The sequence below is a fragment of the Podarcis liolepis genome, assembly GCF_965112155.1.
Source record: "Podarcis liolepis genome assembly, chromosome: 15".
Taxonomy (NCBI): Eukaryota; Metazoa; Chordata; class Lepidosauria; order Squamata; family Lacertidae; genus Podarcis; species Podarcis liolepis.
This window is the reverse complement of record NC_139566.1, coordinates 4,133,750-4,155,092: the sequence shown is the minus strand read 5'-3', so window position 1 is coordinate 4,155,092 and position 21,343 is coordinate 4,133,750. Positions and strand designations below refer to the sequence as shown.

The following is a 21,343-nucleotide window of genomic DNA, read 5'->3' as shown; positions in this document are numbered from 1 at the left end:
AAGGGGACGACAGAGGACGAGATGGTGGGACAGTGTTCTCGAAGGTGCCAACATGAGTCTGACCAAACTGCGGGAGGCAGTGGAAGACAGGAGGGCCTGGCATGCTCTGGTCCAGGGGGTCACGAAGAGGCGGACACAACTAAACAACAACAAAGAACTAAACAACAACAACATTTATACCCCACCCATCTGACCCGGTCGCCCCAGGCACTTTGTGTGGCTTTCAACATATATAAAAGCTTAATAAAACATTAAACATCAACAAACTTCCCTATTACAGGGTGGCCTTCAGAAGGCTTGGGGGGGGTGTCAGATAACTCCATACCCTCCAGCATTTTTCCAAAGAAAATAGGGAAAAGCGGGACATTCTGGCATCAGATCAGAAACTTTGACAGCTTCTGTAAATCTGGGACGGCCTTGGAAAATAGGGACACTTGGAGGGTCTGCGCCTACACTGGCTGGCAGCAGCTCTCCGGGGTTTTCGACAGGAATCTCTCCCCCCGCCCCTTTAAAATCGGAAGGTGGACAATAGCAGAGCAAATGAAAATTACAGTCTGCAAAAGGCAGGGGACGGAGTCTTTGGCTTTGCGTGAGAGCTGGGCTGGAAGGGCAGGGGAGAAGCTTCGATGGTAAAGCGACCCCCTCTTGGCCGAGTGTTTTTAGTAGCCCCCCCCCCACTTCCAGCTGTAAAAAGCCGTACGGTGTTATGGGCCTGTCACAGCGGAGAACAGCAGCCAAGGCCTCCGGCTGCCCCCGGCAGCTTCCTGGAGTTCATAAACAGCTGAAGCGTTCCATCCTTCGTCAATATTTCAGGGCATTTTTAATAAAAATAGAAAGGGAAGGGGGGAAAAGACAGATACACAGAGAGGACGATTTAAGTGCTTGCTGTTTAATCCGGAGCCTGCCTCTCCGAATTTACCCCAAAATAACAGCAGGTGAGGGCCGAGCGTGCGGAAAGCTTCCTCCGGGAAGGGTGCTGATGAAAGAATAATGATGACTAGAGGCTTGGCTTCCAAATAGGTTAATGACGAGTTGCTACGGCTGGTCCTGGTCTCTGCAGAAAAACTGGTTAATGGTTCCTAGGTCCTTCTTGCTAAGGAATTGAAGCAGGAGGAGAGAGGAGAATTGAGGGCCGTACCCCTTTCTGAGCAGCCTTCCAGGGGCCACTTGGCAGAGGAGGGAGGGGCCAGGGGCAAAAGTGGGCGGGGCAATCGGTGTCAAATCTGCCAGGTCCAGCCCCCAGCCCTGAGCTCCCAAACCCCTGAAATAAAGTCCCATAGTGCCAATACTCCTATCCTGCTGATGTCCTTGATTCTAAGTCCACTTTGTGCACAGTTATCTTGTGGAACTCACTGCCACAGGAAGCCATCAGGGCTGCTTGCCTGGTTAGAATAGAATAGAATAGAATTTATTATTTATACCCCGCCCATCTGGCTGGGTTTCCCACTCTGGGCCACTCTGGGCAGCTTCCAACAGAGTATTAAAATACAGTGGTCTGTTAAATGTTAAAAGCTTCCCTAAAGAGGACTGCCTTCAGATGTCTTCTAAAAGTCTGGTAGTTGTCTTTGACATCTGGTGGGAAGGCGTTCCACAGGGCAGGTGCCACCACCGAGAAGGCCCTCTGCCTGGTTCCCTGTAACTTGGCTTCTCGCAGGGAGGGAACCGCCAGAAGGCCCTTGGAGCTGGACCTCGGTGTCCGGGCAGAACAATGGGGATGGAGAAGCTCCTTCGGGTATACAGGACTGAGGCCGTTTAGGGCTTTAAAGGTCAGCACCAACACTTTGAACTGTGCTCGGAAACATATTGGGAGCCAATGTAGGTCTTTCAAGACTGGTATTATGTGGTCTCAGCGGCCGCTCCCAGTCACCAGTCTAGCTGCCGCATTCTGGATTAGTTGTAGTTTCCGGGTCACCTTCAAAGGTAGCCCCACGTAGAGCGCGTTGCAGTAATCCAAGCGAGAGATAACTAGAGCATGCACCACTCTGGCAAGACAGTGTGCAGGCAGGCAGGGTCTCATCCTGCTTACCAAATGGAGCTGATGAACAGCCGCCCTGGACACAGAATTGACTTGAGCCTTCATGGACAGCTGTGAGTCCAAAATGACTCCCAGGCTGCGCACCTGGTCCTTCGGGGTCACAGTTACCCCATTCAGGACCAGGGTAGGCTCTTCAAAGGGACCTGGGGAGGAAAAGAGGGTACACTGTTGAATCGACAGAATGAAACAACAGAACCTCCCAGTTCAGAGGCAGTCTACCTCTTGAGGGCAAGCCAAAATGCAGGAAGTGCCCCTTCGTTTTAGCAAGGCTTTAGCACAAAGACCCTCCCAGCTGTGAATCTGACGCAGAACAACTGGGATTTGCGATGTAAACGACAAATGCAGGAGACATAATCGGAGTCAGGGCCTGTGCACTATGATGCGTGCAAATCGTGTGCGCATGCAAACTCACACGAGGGCCTTTGCCTTGCACCCGCAGGGGTGGCGTTGAATGCGGGGCTTGCCTAGCTGGTCCCTGCATTCTCCCGCTGCAGCTGCTGCGCAGGAAACGTCCCAGATACAGCGGCTGCTGTTGTTTCCAGAGGCCATTCATCTCGGGCAGGCAGAGGAAGGAACCAGCCGCGGCCAAACAATCGCTCGCCTGCAGGGAACAATGCGCCGGGGAATTGGCTCAATGAAGTCAAGGTGTAGAAAGTTATCAATCAAAAGGAGGAGGAAGTCCATTGCAGAAGCAGTTCTCTGGCGCCCTCTGCTGGCGAGCTGAGATGGAAGTCCTGCCTAACCCAGTATGTTGTTTCCGACAGCGGTCAGCCAGATAGTTATCAGAAACCGCAAGTCGCCTGCGGTGTTGTCCGTTCCCGGCGCCTGATCTTCTGAGGAGCACGTCCTCTGAATCTTGACATTCCTATTAGATCTACGGCGGCGAGTTGCAGAGAGTCAGGGTACAAGCAGAGCCTTTCTGGATCCGACCAAGGCGGCCCTGTTTTCCGTGACAGCCAAGCCAATGCTTCCAAGGAGAACGCAGAATGCAGAATTGTGGAACTGGAAAGGCAGTGTGGTGTACTGGTTAGAGTGTTGGACGAGGACCGCGGTTCTCAAACTTTTTTCGCTGGGCCAGACTTTCAGAATAAAAATTTGCTCACGCCACACCAAATTTTTTATTGATTAAGAAATAACACTGGAAAATGAAAAGAAACAACAACTCGCTGTGCTTGATTTATGACACAGAACGCAGCTGCTTCATAATGTGATCACGGGACATTGAGAAAGTACAAACAATGCAGATATATAAGAACACAAATCATTCCCAAAATAGAATATCGAGTGTCCTTGAATCTTCCTGCCACACTTGCCTTCCTCTCCTGCCACACCCTTTGAGGACCTCTGGACTAGGAACCCTGGGAGAGGCGAGGGTTCGAAGATCTCGGGCGTGAAGCTCACTCGGTCTGACCTTTTGCCAGTCGCTGCCTCTCCCAGCCTATCCTACCTCAAAGGGTCGTTGTGGGGACTAAATGAGGAGGCGAGAGAGCCACCTACAGCACCTTGACCTCCTTGGAGAAAAAGGTGAGTTATAATTGCAGTCAATCAGTCAAGTCATCCAGCCCGGTGAACGTTGAGACTGATGGGATAGAAGGCAGGGAGTCGAACAGTAGGGGGCGCCAGAGCCAATGGCAGGCCGACTCATTCCAGTTTTGTCCCCCTCCTCCTCCTCTGCTCTGCTGAGTTCACCAAGGGACAACGCTGAGAGTCAGGAGGAATAGGAAAGTGACACAGCAACCCCCCCAAAAACTGGTTCTAAGTAAGGGGGCAGGCAGGTAGGGGCTGGCTGAGGGCAGGCAGAGTTTGGTGGGGCAGTGCCCCCTTCGTCCGAATGGACCTGCCTGCCTCCACTGCTCAAACTGCAGAGCCTTGCAAGGCCAGATCCCTGATTGACAGCCGTCCAGCCCCTGCATAAATAACTCAATTGCGGGGAGACATTGTTGGGCAATGTGAGAGAATTTCTCCTGGCTGAAATCTGCTTCCCTTTCTTTTCCAGTTAAGGAGAAGGACCGAAGTTCAGTGGTGTTGGCAGTGGCGTAGCGTGGGAGGTGCAGGGGGGGCCGGCCACACCGGGCGCAACATCTGGGGGTTAGGGTTAGGGGGCGCAAATCCACGGGTTAGGGGGCGCAAATTACTTGCCTTGCCCCGGGTGCTGACAACCCACGCTACGCCACTGGGTGTTGGGACACCTGATTTGCATGCAGAAGGTCCCAGGTTCATCTCCAGGTAGGGCAGGAGGCCTAAGTTCGTCAAGTCCATTCATTTTTATGTTTCCTCTTTAACATCAGATACAATCCAACTGACAATGACAAACCAAGACAGCATCTTAAAAAGCAGAGACATCAGCTTGCCAACAAAGGTCTGTATAGTTAAAGCTACGGTTTTCCCAGTAGTGATGTATGGAAGTGAGAGCTGGACCATCAAGAAGGCTGATCGCCGAAGAATTGATGCTTTTGAATTCTGGTGCTGGAGGAGACTCTTGAGAGTCCCATGGACTGCAAGAAGATCCAACCTCTCCATTCTGAAGGAAATCAGCCTTGAGTGCTCACTGGAAGGACAGATCCTGAAGCTGAGGCTCCAATACTTTGGCCACCTCAGGAGAAGAGAAGACTCCCTGGAAAAGACCCTGATGCTGGGAAAGATGGAGGGCGCAAGGAGAAGGGGACGACGAAGGACGAGATGGTGGAACAGTGTTCTCGAAGCTACCAGCATGAGTTTGACCAAACTGCGGGAGGCAGTGGAAGACAGGAGTGCCTGGCGTGCTCTCGTCCAGGGGGTCACAAAGAGTCGGACACCACTAAACAACAAAACAACCCAGCTCTCCATTGTCCAAGGCTCTCTATTGCAGTTTGAAGGCACAGGATCTGTGTCTGTCTGTTCGGCTTTTCAGTTGCCCACTTTCTTGCATTGAAGAGCAGATTTGCGGTGTGGAGACCCCAGAAACAAACAAACAAACCAAAAATACTGGACTGGCTTCAGTTCCATTTTCCCAGCCTCCCACCTCTCAGCTTTGCTTTAAACTAAGAGAATGAGATGTTGCTTCTTCAAAGAGATAATGTGCCCCCTAGTGGTCTGTCTGGGGACGTTTTTGTTGGCTGAGAAGAGGAATCAGCTGTAAAACAAGGCAGATTGGCTCCATACTGTCTACTCTGGCTGGCAGCAGCTACTCCTGAGTTTCCAGTACAGAAGAGGATGCCTTTCTTGTCTGGTCTTACTCAGTCCTTCTAACAGGGGATAACGGAGATTGAAAAAAGGAACCTTCTTACATGCAAAGCTTCTTTCCTGAGGACGATGTTGGGGAAACTGTTCTGGCAGGGTTACTGCCACCTTTCCCCCCCTTGCCAAGGGTTCCTGTGCCTCTGGCATGATGATGATTAATTATTATTATTATTATTTCTACCCCGCCCATCTGGCTGGGTTTCCCCAGCCACTCTGGGCGGCTTCCAGCAAAAGATTAGAAATACAGTGGTGCCCCGCAAGACGAATGCCTCGCAAGACGGAAAACTCGCTAGATGAAAGAGTTTTCCGTTTTGGAGGTGCTTCGCAAAACGAATCTCCTATGGGCTTGCTTTGCAAGACGACAATGTCTTGCGAGTTCCTGCTGGTTTTTTTCCCTCCCCCCCCCCTTTTTCTAAGCCGCTAAGCCGCTTATCAGCTGGTCAGATCAGCAGATAAGCCGCTAAAAGCCGCTAATAGCACTAATCCGCTAATCCGTCAATGGGCTTGCTTCGCAAGACGAAAAAACCGCTAAACGAAGAGAATCACAGAACGGATTCTTTTCGTATTGCGAGGCACCACTGTACATTAAAACATCAGTCATAAAAAACTTCCCCATACAGGGCTGCCTTCAGATGTCATATAGTTGTTTATTTCATTGGCATCTGCTGGGAGGGCGTTCCACAGGGCGGGTGCCACTACCAAGAAGGCTCTCTGACTGGTTCCCTGTAACTTGGCTTCTCGCAATGAGGGAACCACCAGAAGGCCCTCGGCGCTGGACCTCAGTGTCCAGGCTGAACGATGGGGGTGGAGACGCTCCTTCAGATCTACTGGACTGAGGCCATTTAGGGTTTTAAAGGGGGTGTAGGATTTCATAAAGCTGTAGTGCCTGCTCCATTTGGGCAAATAGGCAACTGCCCCACCAACTGCGGACTTGCTACCTTCATAACAGAGTCTTGCAGGATCAGGCCAATGGCCCAGCATTGTGTTCTCACAGTGGCCAAAAAGGTAAAGGGAAAGGGACCCCTGACCATTAGGTCCAGTCGTGGCCAACTCTGGGGTTGCGGTGCTCATCTCGCTTTATTGGCCGAGGGAGCCGGCGTACAGCTTCCGGGTCATGTGGCCAGCATGACTAAGCCGCTTCTGGCAAACCAGAGCAGCGCACGGAAACGCCGCTTACCTTCCCACCGGAGCGGTACCTATTTATCTACTTGCACTTTGACGGGCTTTCGAACTGCTAGGTGGGCAGGAGCAGGGACCGAGCAACGGGAGCTCACCCCGTCGCGGGGATTCGAACCACCAACCTTCTGATCGGCAAGCCCAAGAGGCTCAGTGGTTTAACCCAAAGCGCCACCCGCGTCCCCACAGTGGCCAACCAGATGCCAAATGGGAAACCTGGAAACAGGACTCAAGCACAAGAACGTCTCTCTTTGGTTTCCTGCAACTGATGTTCATAAGCATTGCTGCCTGCAACTGTGGAGGCAAGAGCAGAGCCACCGTGACCAGTGTCGGATTTACGTATAAGCTAAACAAGCTATAGCTTAGGGCCCCACTCTCTTGGGGGCCCCCAAAAAAATTTAAAGGAAAAAAACCTGGATGTACATTTCCAAAAACAAATGAAATATAACCTGCATACAGCAACAGTGTTTTGTGTTGTGTAGGCTCCTATTTGTTATGTGTGAATGGCTTTAGATACCTATTAGCTCCATAAATTAGGGATGCGGGTGGCACTGTGGGTTAAACAACAGAGCCTAGGACTTGGCAATCAGAAGGTCGGCGGTTCGAATCCCCGTGACGGGGTGAGCTCCTGTTGCTCGGTCCCTGCTCCTGCCAACCTAGCAGTTCGAAAGCACGTCAAAGTGCAAGTAGATAAATAGGCAACCCCAGAGTCGGTTACGACTGGACCTAATGGTCAGGGGTCCCTTTACCTTTACTAGCTCCATAAATTACCATATAGCATAAATTCAACACAATAAACAGTGACAATTTGCTGTTGACAAAGGACAGCTGGGCATATAAAGGGCCCCATTACCTTCAGTAGCTCAGGGCCTCGTCAAACCTAAACCTGGCACTGATCATGGCTGGTAGCCATTGATAGCTTTCTCCTCCTCTGTGAAGTTTTCCACTCCTCTTTTAAAGCCATCTGAATTGGTGCCTATTGCTGTCTCCTGTGGGAGGGAGGTCCATAGTACAGTATAACTGAAATTGAAATTGAAATACTTTATTGTCACTTGTACAACTTGTATACAGTGAGATTACACGAGCACCCCCCCCCACTCCGCTCTCTTAGTCTTAATTCCCCTTGTTTACTGACACACACACACCAAACCCAAAAGTCAGTTGCCCTGTTGTTATCTTTTCATTCAGCAGCCTAACAGCCCACGGATAGAAGCTGTTCTTTACCCTGTTGGTGTGACTAATCATGCTTCTATATCTTCTGCCCGAGGGCAGGAGATCAAGAAAGTGCTGGCCAGGGTGTGAATCATCCCTGAGAACTTTCCTCACTCTCCTGAGGCAACATTCATCCAGCGGATTCACGGGACAGCCCATAATATCTTGTGCTGTATTCACCACCCTCTGTAGGCACTTCCTATCAGTTGATGCGCTGAAGTTTCATCCCTTTTGACTGGTCATCTCTGCCTTCTTACACTTTTCAGATATATATATGTGGTCTTGCTTCTCTCTTGGTAGATTCTTCCCATCCATCTAGTCATTCATCCATCCTTTTTGGCTTTTATCTGCATATTCCTGAATTGCAAAGGGTTGGACTGGATGGTCCTTAGGGTCACTCCCAATCTACAATTCTATGAGTCTCTGCTTCATTGTATGATCTTAGTAAAGGTAAAGGGACCCCTGACCATTAGGTCCAGTCACGGACGACTCTGGGGTTGTGGCGCTCATCTCACTTTACTGGCCGAGGGAGCCGACGTACAGCTTCCGGGTCATGCAACCAGCAGGACTAAGCCGCTTCTAGCAAACCAGAGCAGCCTTCCCGCTGGAGCGGTACCTATTTATCTGCTTGGTTGGCAGGAGCAGGGACTGAGCAACGGGAGCTCACCCCATCACGGGGATTCGAACCGCCAACCTTCTGATCGGCAAGTCCTAGGCTCTGTGGTTTAACCCACAGCGCCACCCGCGTCCCTTTGTATGATCTTATTTGGTGCAAAAATAGAGAAATGCTAAGTTTATATTTTGGAGCATTATCGTGGATTTCTTGCTGTCGTTTCCTGTTTTGCACAACACCTACGGAACCAATCTCACAGACTTATCCAACTTCTCACTTATTACTTTCCTGTCTTACTTATGACTTGCTTATCTAACTTCCCCATATGATGTACTTCTGACTTATCTAACTGACTTATCTGACTTTCTTACTCTCTCTCCAAACGCTCTTCCTTCCTTCCCTCTTTCTCTACAGCCCTCCTATCCGTCTCTGTTGCAGCCTGTTCTGCCCCCACAGAGCTCACAGTGGGGTAGAATTTTGGGGGCTCGCCCCATTTTTATTCCTCTTACAACAACCCTGTGAGGTTGGTTTCAGCCTATCAGCTGTAAATCTGAGAAACAAACAAATAGGCTAGGCTGAAAGAGGAGGATTTGAACTCGGATCTTCAGGTTTCAAGCCCACCACACTGGCAAGAGGCGGGGGAAGACTGATCTTTGAATGAGCTGATTTGGTTCAGTCTAAGAAAGGGGTGTCCCTAACCCTTGTCCCTTTGGGAGGGGGGAAGGGGGGTTGGCCCATCGCTCCACCTCAGCAACACAGAACAATAGATACTGTCCCCCATCATTTTATCATTTCAACAACTCCAAGGTTACCCCAAAAAACAGCCAGACATGAAATGGAATGATAGGGACCCCCACCAAGCTGCCGTCAGCTTCCTGGCCCCTCCCTGGTCCAGCAGCAAATGAGTTTGCTCCGGCATCTCCATAGCAACCGGTTGCCACCGGCAACAGCTTTGAAGCATCTCTCTGTCCACGCGTGTGTGGGCTAGGAAAGGCTGTAGAAAAGCGATTCTGCCGCCTCCCGGAATTCCCCTCCCCGGCCCGATCCTGCGTGGGGCTGAGCGGTACACCCCCTCGCCCCTCAAGGGGAAGAGCTCTTCCCCCATCCAGCCACCCTTAGCATTCAAGCTCTGCCTCCGTATGTTTCCAGTCATCAACAAGGTAGGAGGAGGAATCCGCTGTACAATACAACGGCTGGTTTGCAGATCCAACCAGGAATGGGGTTTAAGAAGCAGATCTTCGTAGGCAGGCGAATGGGTACGGGGGCCGAGGCATCCGCCCACTGAGGACTCCGGAAGGCTGGCTTACCTGAGACACACAGGTGAGGGTTTCTTTTTTGCATGGTAACTGAATTTGTACTGGTAGGTACAGGTGAATATGCACAGACCAGGTCTGCAGAGAGTGCGGGATGTAAGTTCAAGTGTGTGTGTGTGTGTGTGTGTGTGTGTGTGTGTGTGTGTGTGTATAAGAGAGACAGGGGGAAAAACCCACGCTTTTGCTGCCTGAACACACAGACACTTCTCATCTCCACTGGAGAAACAATGAGAATCTATAATGGCACTTAATTTACAGGCTTATATTTCCCTGCTAATATAGTCTTGCTTTTCCTCTCTCTTTTTTTAAAAATAATAATAATTTCAAACCCTTTTTGTGCTGAAAATGTATTTCTAAATGTTTGTTTTTTCCTCCCTTGTGGGTGGGAGGGAGACACATCCCCTCCCGATTTCACAAACCGGAAAAACTGATATGCAATGCATTTGATTTGACACTCCCAAATCGCACTAAATTACATTCGAACAAGACAACCCCCGCCCTCTGCTTTGGGGAGAAGGGCCAAATCCCCCTTATTCGCAGGGGAGGGGATAAGATATCCCCACCCCACCCTTCCGATTCATATTCACTAAAGTTGATCCTTCGCCCCGATGAGATTTGATTCTTAAAAGAACTCACCTTGTCAAACACCGGAGACTGTGAAATACAGGGGCAAGGTGGTTCTCATCCAAACGATTTCAGAACTTAGAAATAAATTCTAGGTCTGTTCCTCCGGAATTGCTGATAAGTAGAGCTAGAAATGTACGTGGTTTGCCTTTCTGGCTGATGTGAAGCAATGTAGGTGCATCAATATACATATATTGACCAAAAAAATAAATCAGTTTACGTGACAAAAAAGACAGGAATGGGAGGGAGAGTGGGTGGAAAGATTTATTTTACCTTTGGTGGGTAGGTGGCAACCGTAGCACCTGGTCCAGCAAGGATCCAGAAAGATCTGGTCTTTCTTACATATACACTCTTAAATGACTTCAGCTTCAATGCTCCTTAAGCCAGGAACCACACACAGACACCCCTGAGACCTTAAGTGATCCTTCCTTCCTTTAAACTCCATCGCTGACGCCACCACATCGGCCGAGCCTTCGAACCCCTTGCCTCCAGTTCAATTGGGAGGTGTGTAACCGCGACTCGCTTTCTCCCTCCTTAAATATGGCGTTTGGTCCTGTCGCCACTGGACAGCACTGAGCTACACTGAGAGCCGTTGCGCCGTGGTTCCTTTGGCCACCAGCAGGAGGCAGTCTTGCGACATCTGCAAATGCAGCCGCAGATCTGGCCCGGGTTTATCTGGTTGCAAGCCGAATTTTGCATAGATGTTCAAGGAAACTTGACGCAGAAGGACCTCTGGAATGGGGCTTGTTTTTGAGGTGGTTGGCTTAGTAGAAGGGCAGAGGCACAGGCCGCCATTTCCTTTCCAGAGGCAACAGAGGAAGCCGTAGCGTACCAAGCCAGACTTTGGTCCCTCTAGATCAGTACTGCTTACACGGACTGGCAGCAGCTCTCCGGGGTTTTGGGAAAGAGCTTTTCTGAAGCCGACCTGGATTTGCTACTGGGGACTGCGTCCAGAATCTCCTGGGGCACGAGATCGAATCTTCGGCAACCATTAGCAATACAGCAAAGAGTCTAGCGGCGTTTGGGAGAGCCAGTGGTTCCCCAACTCTACACCCCTCGTCTCATATTCTCCAGGAAGCCCCCCAGGCAGAGCATCAAGGTGAACCATTGCCCGTGTTTGGCCCCCACAGTAACAAACTGGCAGTCTGAGGTAGAGTGCTCCTGAATCTGGAGGATCCACCTAGCTATCCCTGGTCCTGAATGGGCTAACTGTGCCCCTGAAGGACCAGGTGCGCAGCCTGGGAGTCATTTTGGACTCACAGCTGTCCATGGAGGCGCAGGTCCATTCTGTGTCCAGGGCAGCTGTCTGCCAGCTCCATCTGGTGCGTAGGCTGAGACCCTCCCTTCCCGCAGACTGTCTCACCAGAGTGGTGCATGCTCTGGTTATCTCCTGCTTGGACTACTGCAATGCGCTCTATGTGGGGCTACCTTTGAAGGTGACCCGGAAACTGCAATTAATCCAGAATGCGGTAGCTAGACTGGTGACTGGGAGCGGCCGCCGAAACCGCATAACACCGGTCTTGAAAGACCTCCATTGGTTCCCAATACATTTCGGAGCACAATTCAAAGTGTTGATGCTGACCTTGAAAGCCCTAAACGGCCTCAGTCCTGTATACCTGAAGGAGCGTCTCCACCCCCATCATTCTGCCCGGACACTGAGATCCAGCTCTGAGGGCCTTCTGGCGGTTCCCTCATTGCGAGAAGCAAAGCTACAGGGAACCAGGCAGAGGGCCTCCTTGGTGGTGGCACCTGCCCTGTGGAACGCCCTCCCAGCAGATGTCAAGGCAATAAACAACTATTTTACTTTTAAAAGACAACTGAAGGCAGCCCTCTTTAGGGAAATTTTTAACGTCTGACGCTGTATTGTTTTTAATATTCAGTTGGAAGCCGCCCAGAGTGCCTGGGGAAACCCAGCCAGATGGGTGGGGTATAAATAATAAATTATTATTATTATTATTATTATTATTATTATTATTATTATTAGGCAGAGATAGGGAGGGAGAGAAACGAGATCCCTGTTTTCTATACAATGTGGGACGGGCGTGGGGCAAGGCACCCTCCACAGACCCCGTTCCTGCAGCAAATTGACCTCCTCAGCCCACCCAGGGACAAAATGCGGGCAGGATTCTTGCATCGCAGGGGGTTGGACTAGATGATCTCTGGGGTCCCTTCCGACGCTACAATTCTGGGGTTCCAACACCTTTGCCAACAGGTGATGGACAATGAAAGAACTTAAGGAAAGGAAGTGACTGAAGAACAGAAGTAAAGGTGAACTAGAAATTAAGAGACGTGTGGTGAATGCGGTGGAGGTCTTTTATAATATTTTAACTAGGATTTATATATGGTACTGTTTACAGTATAAATTTGGTATTCTTGATTATGAAAAGTATTTACTTTCTTTTTCCTTTTCTTTTATCTTCTGTCTTTTTTTTTCCTAGTCTGCATTTTGGAAAACACGTAGACAAATGTGTTTACAATGTTATGCATGGATTTTTGTTTCGGGTTTTCTTTTTCTTTTCTTGTAATATTTTTTTTAAAGTAAAAAAAAAATCTACCGTATTTTTCGCCCTATGGGACACACTTTTCCCCCTCCAAAAATGAAGGGGAAATCTGGGTGCGTCCTATGGGGCGAATGCAGGCTTTCGCTGAAGCCTGGAGAGCGAGAGGGGTCGGGGCGCACGAGGCTTGCGGGCAGCAACCTGCAGCCCGAAGCACGGGGCGAGCCTGGGGGGGAAATAAAAAAATTTTTCTTTATTCCCCCCCCCAAAAAAACCTGGGTGCGTCCTATGGGGCGGTGCGTCCTATGGGGTGAAAAATACGGTAAATCCTGCTGGATGGGACCAGGAGAGGCCTTCTCTCTTCTCCCACTGCTTCCAATAAGCTGCATCCGGCATATCACAAAGAGGCCTTGAACGTCCCTAATCCTGGCCTCCTGGCAGCTGGTCTTCAGAGGTAGACTGCCCCTGGGTGTGGAGGCTCAACGCAGCCACCTTCCCCTCATCAGTCATTTCGGAACGGTACACAGTCAGTCCCTACCCAGAGAAAACGACAGCAATGTTCCAGGCCGCCTTCCGAAGCGATTTGTCGATTTTTATCAGCCTTATAAATGAGAGTTTGTCGTAACAGGGGTACATATATATTTATATTCCCCTTCAGCGATAAGGGTACAAAACGCCTCGGAAAGCATGTTCGTTTCCGGAAACAAATGAAATTGCAAAGAGCCGGTTGGAGGTTTTTAAAAACTTTTTTTTAAACAAAGAGAAGGGGTTATAAATTGCTTTTTCGAAGCTGCCAGTCCTGGAGGTGGGAGTGCGTAGCGGGAAGACGCAGCCGCCTGGGTCCCGCTTGGGCTTCAGCGCAGTCGCTCTGAACCACTCGCTTGGCTGAGGAAATTGCGCAGAGTGTTCCCATTAACCTGCAAATTGATCATCATTCCACACCTCCAGGCCAGCGTCAATCGCAGCTTGGTCTGACCCAGTGGCGTAGCGTGGGTTGTCAGCACCCGGGGCAAGGCAAGTAATTTGCGCACCCTAACCCCCCAGATGTTGCACCCGGTGCGGCCGGGCCCCCCTGCACCCCCCACGCTACGCCACTGGTCTGACCGACAAGAAATTCAGTCGCTTTTTCACCAGAGGGGAGCCATTGCACCAATCGCTACCCTCCTCTCAGACCTATCTGCATAGGGAATCATGGAGTCGGAATAATTAATAATAATAATAATAAATTTATACCCCGCCCATCCAGCTGGGTTTCCCCAGCCACTCTGGCGGCTCCTCACAGAATTAAAAGCACAATAGGACATCAAACATTAAAAACTTCCCTAAACGGGGCTACCTTCAGATGTTTTCTAAAAGTCAGATAGTTGTTTATTTCCTTGACATCTGGTGGGAGGGTGTTCCACAGGGCAGGCGCCACCACCGAGAAGGCCCTCTGCCTGGTTCCCTGTAACTTGGCTTCTCGCATGGCGGGAACCACCAGAAGGCCCTTGGAGCTGGACCTCAGCGTCCGGGCTGAACGATGGGAGTGGAGACGTACAAAAAGTGCCTGCAGGTTCCGGTCCTTGTCGAAATCTCAAATTGTACGTAATTTCCCCCATTGTAGCGATGTTCCAGGGCAAGTGGTACCAAGAGTAAGATTTCGGGCCGTTTTCCAGTGGAAGAATTGAAACTGCTTGGCAAAAATGTTTGTGTTAAGAGATGAAATTCACACCCAAATGCTGGTGAATTTTCACGGGGACTTTCTTTTAAAAAATAAATCTGCAGACTGATATGGAAATGAGGAGAGCGGAACTTAGAGGAAACCAGAAAAACAAAAATTCCTGAAAATTTGCCCATCCCAAGTGGCTAGTAACCCGCTATTTTCTCCTTTCAGATCTCCTGGATCAATGAGCTCTTGGGCTTTGAAATGATGGCCGATGGTCTCTCTGGCACTTTGCCTGCCCTGGCCAGCGCTGTCCGTCCGGACCCCACCTTGACCTTGGAGCAGAAAGCAGCCTTCGTCTTCGTCTTCTTCCTCTTCGTCTTCCTGGGGCTCCTGATCGTCCGCTGCTTCCGGATCCTGCTGGATCCGTACCGCAGCATGCCCTCGTCCACATGGACCGATTACATGGAGAAAGATACGTTTGATTACCGGCTGGCCTGATGGACAGACCATTACTTTTTTTAAGCCTATTTCAGAGACATACGCAGGGCTTCCAAAGTTGGAATCTGCCCCCTTTCCTCCCGGAAGTGATGGTGGGTCGTGTAAAACCTCCACAAACAGGGATGGTCTACCTACCTCCAAATGCTGGTTTCTGGGTGAAGTGAGGGATGGGCTGCGTCGAACCTCCATGGACAGGAATGGTCTACCTCTAAATGCCAGCTGCTGGGTGAATGTTCTCGCCTTCGCGGTCCAATCCACCGTGGCTTATATTTATGTACATCGTTTGTAACCCAGCCGATTAACCATGTCCTCTGGGCAATTATAACAAGAGAAGCTTAAAACCTTTTTTAGAAAAAAAACTACAACACTAATCTTTAAACCAAAAACAAAGGGGGAAGAGCAGAACTAAAACCAAAACCACGCCACAAACCCTAAATAGTGCAGTGCCTTTTTCCCAACATCAGCCGTTCCTGGATTCGAGATAACTTGCCTGCAGTGAGTTGTGCAGTTTTAGATTGCTGCAATGAGGTTCATGTGGGGCTTCCCCTTGAAGACTGTCTAGGAAGTCAGAAATGTGGCCCCGAGGTGCCTGGAATTTGTGGGGTTTGGATCGGCTCACACCACCTGTAGCATTCTGGCAAACTGTGCTTTCGGTCCAGGGTAGAGAGGGGATGAAATGCAGTGTTAGCCGGCGGAACTCACTGCCTCATGAAGACTGCAATGACTCCTGGGCTGTTGGTGGCTTTTAAGGAGAACCGGGCACGTTCATTCAGAGGAGGAGCGGTCTCTCAAAGGTCAGGAATCAAGCGGCGCCTCTTGTGAGACCGGACACCCATGGGGATCTTTCCACAAAATCTCTCAGCCGCCCGCTTGGTCCCGAGGCAGCGAGAGCAAAGCTGAACACTGGGAGATTCAAGGCAGGCAAGAGCAAGGACTTTTTCACACAGCGCAGAGATAAGTCGTTCCCAAGAGAGACGGGAATAAGGAGAAGGAATTAGCTTTATCATTCCGTGATTTAGCAGCTACCAGTAGTCACAGCTCTGGGCTACTGCCAATCTCTGAACACCAGTTTCCGGGACTCGCAAGCGAGGAGAGCGCTCCCATGTTCAGATCCTGATCGACAGCTTCCCAGAAGAGGGATCTGGCTGGCCATCATGACAACAGGATGCCGGACAAGGTGGGCTTTTTGGGTTTCACTCTGCAAACAGGAACTCCTGACCTCGACCGTAGGTCTCGGGGCGGCCCACAACATAAAACCGCAATATAAAAAACACAAAATGCATAATAAAAATTAGAAGAAAAAGACACCAAAAATCCACAGCACATTTAAAAGGGCATCGGATGTCGGTCAGCCAAGGGCCTGGTTAAAAAGGAACGTTTTTGGCTGGCGCCTAATATAACGAAGAAGCCAGCCGAACCTCCCTGGGGAGAGCATTCCACAGATGGGGAGCCACTGCAAAAAAGGCCCTGTTCTTGTGTTGCCACCCTGCGGACCTCTATTGAAAGAGGCACTGATCACAGGGTCTGGGTTGGTACATATGGGGAGAGGCATTCCTTGAGGAACAGCGGTCCTGAGCCATTTAAGGCTTTATGGCATGGGTAGGCAAACTAAGGCCAGATCCGGCCCAATCACCTTCTAAATCCGGCCAGCAGACAGTCTGGGAATCTGTTTTTACCTGAGTAGAATGTGTGCTTTTATTTAAAATGCACCTCTGGGTTATTTGTGGGGCATAGGAATTCGTTCTTCTTTTTTTCAAAATATAGTCCGGCCCCCCACAAGGTCTGAGGGACAGTGGACCGGCCCCCTGCTGAAAAAGTTTGCTGACCCCTGCTTTATGGGTCAACCCCAGAATTGGGCATGGGAACTAATTGGCAGCTAGGGCAGACAGGCCAGGATGGGTGCAATATGCTCAAACCGTCTGGCCCCACTGAGCAACCTGGCGGCTGAATTCTGCACCAGTTTCCGAACTGTCTTCAGAGGCAGCCCTACGTAGAACGCATTGATGTACGAAGGTCCAGCACAGGTAGAAGGAATGACTTCTTCACGCAGCGCAGGGGTGAACTATGGAACTCCCTGCCACCACATTGGATGGATTTAAAAGACAAACTCGTGGAAGTGAAGGCTACCAGTGGCTACTAGGTATGATGGCCGTGCTCAGACACAAAAGCTTCTGAAAATCGCAGAAGAGTGTTGCTCTGATGTTTAAATGCTGCTTGCGGGTTTCCCACATGAGATTCTGGAATAATATGGACCACTGGCCTGATCTCAGGACATGGGTTCTTCTGATATCCTTATGGAACCTCCAGGTCCAGTGGCAGTCTATCTTGATTCCAAAATAAGAATAAGAATATCTTTATTGTCATTGCAACGAAATTACTTGACTGCTCCATAAAAACACTAATTAAACAATACAGTATAATACAGCAAGGGAGATTCGATGACTTTCAAAGTCCGGGCTTCCCATTCAGGGCCGAGATCGCTCTGGAGAAGAAGCTGTTCTTAAGACGGCTCGTTCTTGTCTTCATCGTCCTGTATCTCCGTCCCGACGGCAAGAGCTCGAAGAGACAGTGACCAGGATGCGATGGGTCTTTTACTATGTCCAGTGCCTTCCTATGGCACCTTGTGGCATAAATCTGCTCTAAGGTGGAGAGTGGGCAGCCAACAATGCTCTCTGCTGCCTTAACAACCCTGCACAACCCCAACCTGTCCTGGGTAGTACAGCTTCCGTACCACACACATAAGCCATAAGTGAGCACGCTCTCAATGGCACAGTGATAGAAGGCAAGCAGCAGTTTCTGCGGAAGATGGTTTTTCCTTAGTATTCTCAAAAAGTACAGTCTCTGCTGCGCCTTCTTCACAAGCCCCCTTGTGTTGACACTCCAGGACAGATCCTCTTGTAAATCAATGCCCAAAAATCTGAACATTGTTACCCTCTCCACCCAGACCCCATCAATCAAAAATGGGAAGAGGATGCTGGACCAGGTGGGCTAGATCCAGCTACAATCCAATGTTCTTAAAATAATGCCCCTACTTACCTCTGACAGCGACGCCGCAGGAAAAGGGGGAGTCTGTGGAAAGAGGAATTTTCCCAGTCGTCAACCAAACTGCACCAGACCAGAACTGGTGGGCGGCACCGCAGCCAGAAGAACGAGACTTCTAGAGATCCCGAAATGTCTTTGATGGATCATGATGCAAGACTCGAATGAGGGAATGATCCGATCAGCACATATTTAAGCTTTGGAGGAGCGTGGCAAAGAATAGCTGCCATGCCATGCAGAAATTATTGTTAAGTAAGACCAGAAGAAGGGGGTGGCTTGTGACAGAAATGTACTCTGGGAATGAACAGATCTGAAGAGCGTTGGTGTCTTGTCCTTTTTTAAAAAACCGATGTGGCCACAGCAGCAGCAATGGAGATGATTGACAGAATAGCAGTCTTGGGGGAGAATGGTCTCTGCCCCGCAGAGCTTACACTCTCCAGATCACCACTGAGCAGAAGCCCAAGATAACACCAGGGGGAGCTGGTTCCGGGGCATCATATATATATATTCGATTAAATGCGATGCTGCAGACCACAACCCAGAGCTTTGGGGTCTCTTTCCCTGAACTTCAAAGCAGTCGTAGCTACCCATAAATTCTCCAATGCGGGGATAAATTAGCACCTTTGGGTGGGGAGGGTGCCGTGGGCTGGGGGAGACTGGCCTAGAGAGGAGGCGCTTGCTGCTTTGCACAGTTAAACTGTGGAACTCCTTGCCACAGGAGTCAGTGATGGCCACAAACTGAGATGGCTTTGGAAGAGGGTGAGACGAATTCATGGAGGAGAAGGAGGCGATGCTTCTGAATACCAGGAGGGGAGAAGTTGCTCTAGTGCTCAAATCTCATGCTCAAATATTCAAATTCGCAGGCGGTGTGGAAAGGGGATGTGGGATCGAATGGGCCATTGATTGGCCTGATCCAGCAGGCAATAATAATAATAATAATAATTATAATAATAAAATTTTATTTATATCCCACCCTCCCCAGCCGGTCGGCTAACATCAAATATATAACATTAGTATAAAATAAAGCAATAATTAAATTACCTCCCAAAGACAGGTCAAAATCAAATTAAAGTCTAATTACTGTATTTTTTGCCCTATAAGACTCACTTTTTCGCTCCTAAAAAGTAAGGGGAAATGTGTGTGCGTCTTATGGAGCGAATGCAGGCTGCACAGCTATCCCAGAAGCCAGAACAGGAAGAGGGATTGCTGCTTTCACTGCGCAGCGATCCCTCTTGCTGTTCTGGCTTCTGAGATTCAGAATATATTTTTTTCTTGTTTTCCTCCTCCAAAAACTAGGTGCCTCTTGTGATCTGGTGCGTCTTATAGAGCGAAAAATACGGTAGATGGCTTTCCGCAGGGAACAGTAACCCACCATTCTTATATAAACAGTGCCCATTTGATTTGGGGGGGAAATATCACAGGGCAGTTTTATTCAGCCCGGGGGCCACATTTCTTCATATGAAACCTTCTGGGGTCCACATTCCAGCCGCAAGTGAGCTCAGAGGCAAGAGCAGGGCTGCGCTGCAGATGAGAGGTTGTGTGTTTGTTGCACCACAATATGGCCGTGTGAAAGCTGGAGGTTTCTGACCCTCTGTCCTCCATCCCAGCAAGGGGGTGTGGGCATGATCCTGGCTCAATGACACATTCGGGCCCAGTCAAAGCGCTTTGAGGAAGGGGGTTGGGAATATAAGGTGTGTCATGGGCCAGATTGATAAGGACTTCTGTGCTTATGTGACCATGGTTTCTGTATCGTTTGGCGGGGGTGTATTGTGAAAAAAAAGGTGTATAGGGAAAAGGTTTGGGGAGGGGAAGAGGAAGAGGAATCTGCCCCCCCCAGGTGCCCTGGGATGGGAATAAGGAAAGGAGCAAAGGGAATGGCAGCTTGAGACTGGGGGGCAGACCCAGGCATGGCGAGAAATGAGGGTGGATGGGGTTATTGGAGGGCACAGGATGGCAGCAGGTGGTCTCAAGGCCAAGGAGGGGGTCTTGTCGTCTGGGAAGCCCTGGAGCTCCATACACACTGACCACCCCAGGAAGGTCAACTGGGTGTTGCTAACACAGGGGTTAGACTTCGCCCCCCAAAATAATGGATGGATGCCAACATCATTTATTTCATAAAATGTATACACCGCTTGGGACGTGGGTGGCACTGTGGGTTAAACCACAGAGCCTAGGACTTGCCGATCAGAAGGTCGGCGGTTCGAATCCCCCGTGCTGGCCACATGACCCGGAAGCTGTACACCGGCTCCCTCGGCCAATAAAGCGAGATGAGCGCCGCAACCCCAGAGTCGGCCACGACTGGACCTAATGGCACTTTCCGAAAAGAACAATGAAACCATCGGTTTAAAATAGTTAAGAACAGCTCTTAAAAACATTGGAAAAACCATTCAGATTAATGATAAAACGGATTAAAACTCGGGTCAACGTGCAAAACATCTGGGCGAGCCTGCCTAGATGGAAATGTTTGTAGGAGGCGTGGAAGAGCGCAGTGAAGGTGCCTGCTTGACATTCAATTGGCAGGGAGTTCCAAAGTGCCACACTAAGAAAGGTCGACGTCTTACAAGTGTGGATCGAGAATCACGTGAGACCTATAACGGCGCCGGTTTCACAGATCGGAGCCGTCGAGTGGGCGCATGTGGGGTAAGGTGAACTTGCAGGTAATCTGGCCCCAATTTGTTAGGGGCTGCTTAGGACGACACCTCGAACTCGGCCCAGTAGCAGATGGGCAACTAGCAGCGAGGACGTTTGAGGCCAACAAGCTGAAACAGGGGCAAGCATCTTCTTAAGCCGGCCGAGATCCAGGACCAGAAGAGGAAGGGACAGGTACGTTCCCCCCAGAACACCCACCTGGGTCCCCCACTCCATGCCTTTAGGGGAGCCAGAGGCCCAGAATCCCTCGCTTGGCACACGGCTGCCTTTCAGCTGCTCCCCGATTCTCCCCCCACTTTTCATTTTCCTGGGGAAAGCTAATTACTTTCCCCGTCAAAAGCCCGCTAAGCCGCTATAAATCAAAGCGGGGCTCGGCTGGCGCCTCGTTACCAGCGGCGAAATGTTAGTTATTAGTCAGCGCTTGGCAGAGAGCGAGGTCTGCGACGCCCCAGGAATCTTAACAAGATCTAGGCTCTTTGCAGGGCAGACGGGGGCATTTGGGGCCGGCGTCCGGACCGTGCCACCTTGCGGGGGCTCAGATCCGTGGATGAAAACAACGCGCTCGTTTTCCCACCTGGGGATGCCAAGTCAAAGGGGGGAAATAAACCACCGTTTTCAGCGTAACTAAACTTCCCTTCGGACTGGTTCTCCTAAGATTCTCAGGGCGATTTGAATCCTCTCTGAATCGGGAATTTGGCAAGCAGGCTTCTAGCAAGTCAATCTTCTGGTTTGACTTAGATGGCCACTTTCAGGGGTTCTCTATCAGTGGTTCCTGCAGTGCAGGGGGGGTCGACTAGATGGTGCTCTGGGGTCCCTTCCACT

General features: G+C 50.2%; 2 protein-coding genes across 2 annotated transcripts in view; both read left to right on the top strand.

The window, feature by feature from the left end:
- HORMAD1 (HORMA domain containing 1) overlaps positions 1–21,343 on the top strand; it is a 578,262-nt gene that overhangs the window by 167,600 nt on the left and 389,319 nt on the right. The window lies entirely within an intron of this gene.
- On the top strand, positions 9,026–15,045 carry LOC310694336 (cortexin-3-like). The gene is made up of 2 exons (XM_083477478.1): positions 9,026–9,575; positions 14,564–15,045. The coding sequence occupies exon 2, from the start codon at positions 14,597–14,599 to the stop codon at positions 14,831–14,833; it is 237 nt and encodes a 78-aa protein (XP_083333604.1). The 5' UTR covers positions 9,026–9,575; positions 14,564–14,596; the 3' UTR covers positions 14,834–15,045.

What these genes read in the sequence shown, in the direction of transcription:
- LOC310694336 (XM_083477478.1), top strand. Translation starts at nt 14,597, where the DNA reads ATGATGGCCGATGGTCTCTCTGGCACTTTGCCTGCCCTGGCCAGCGCT.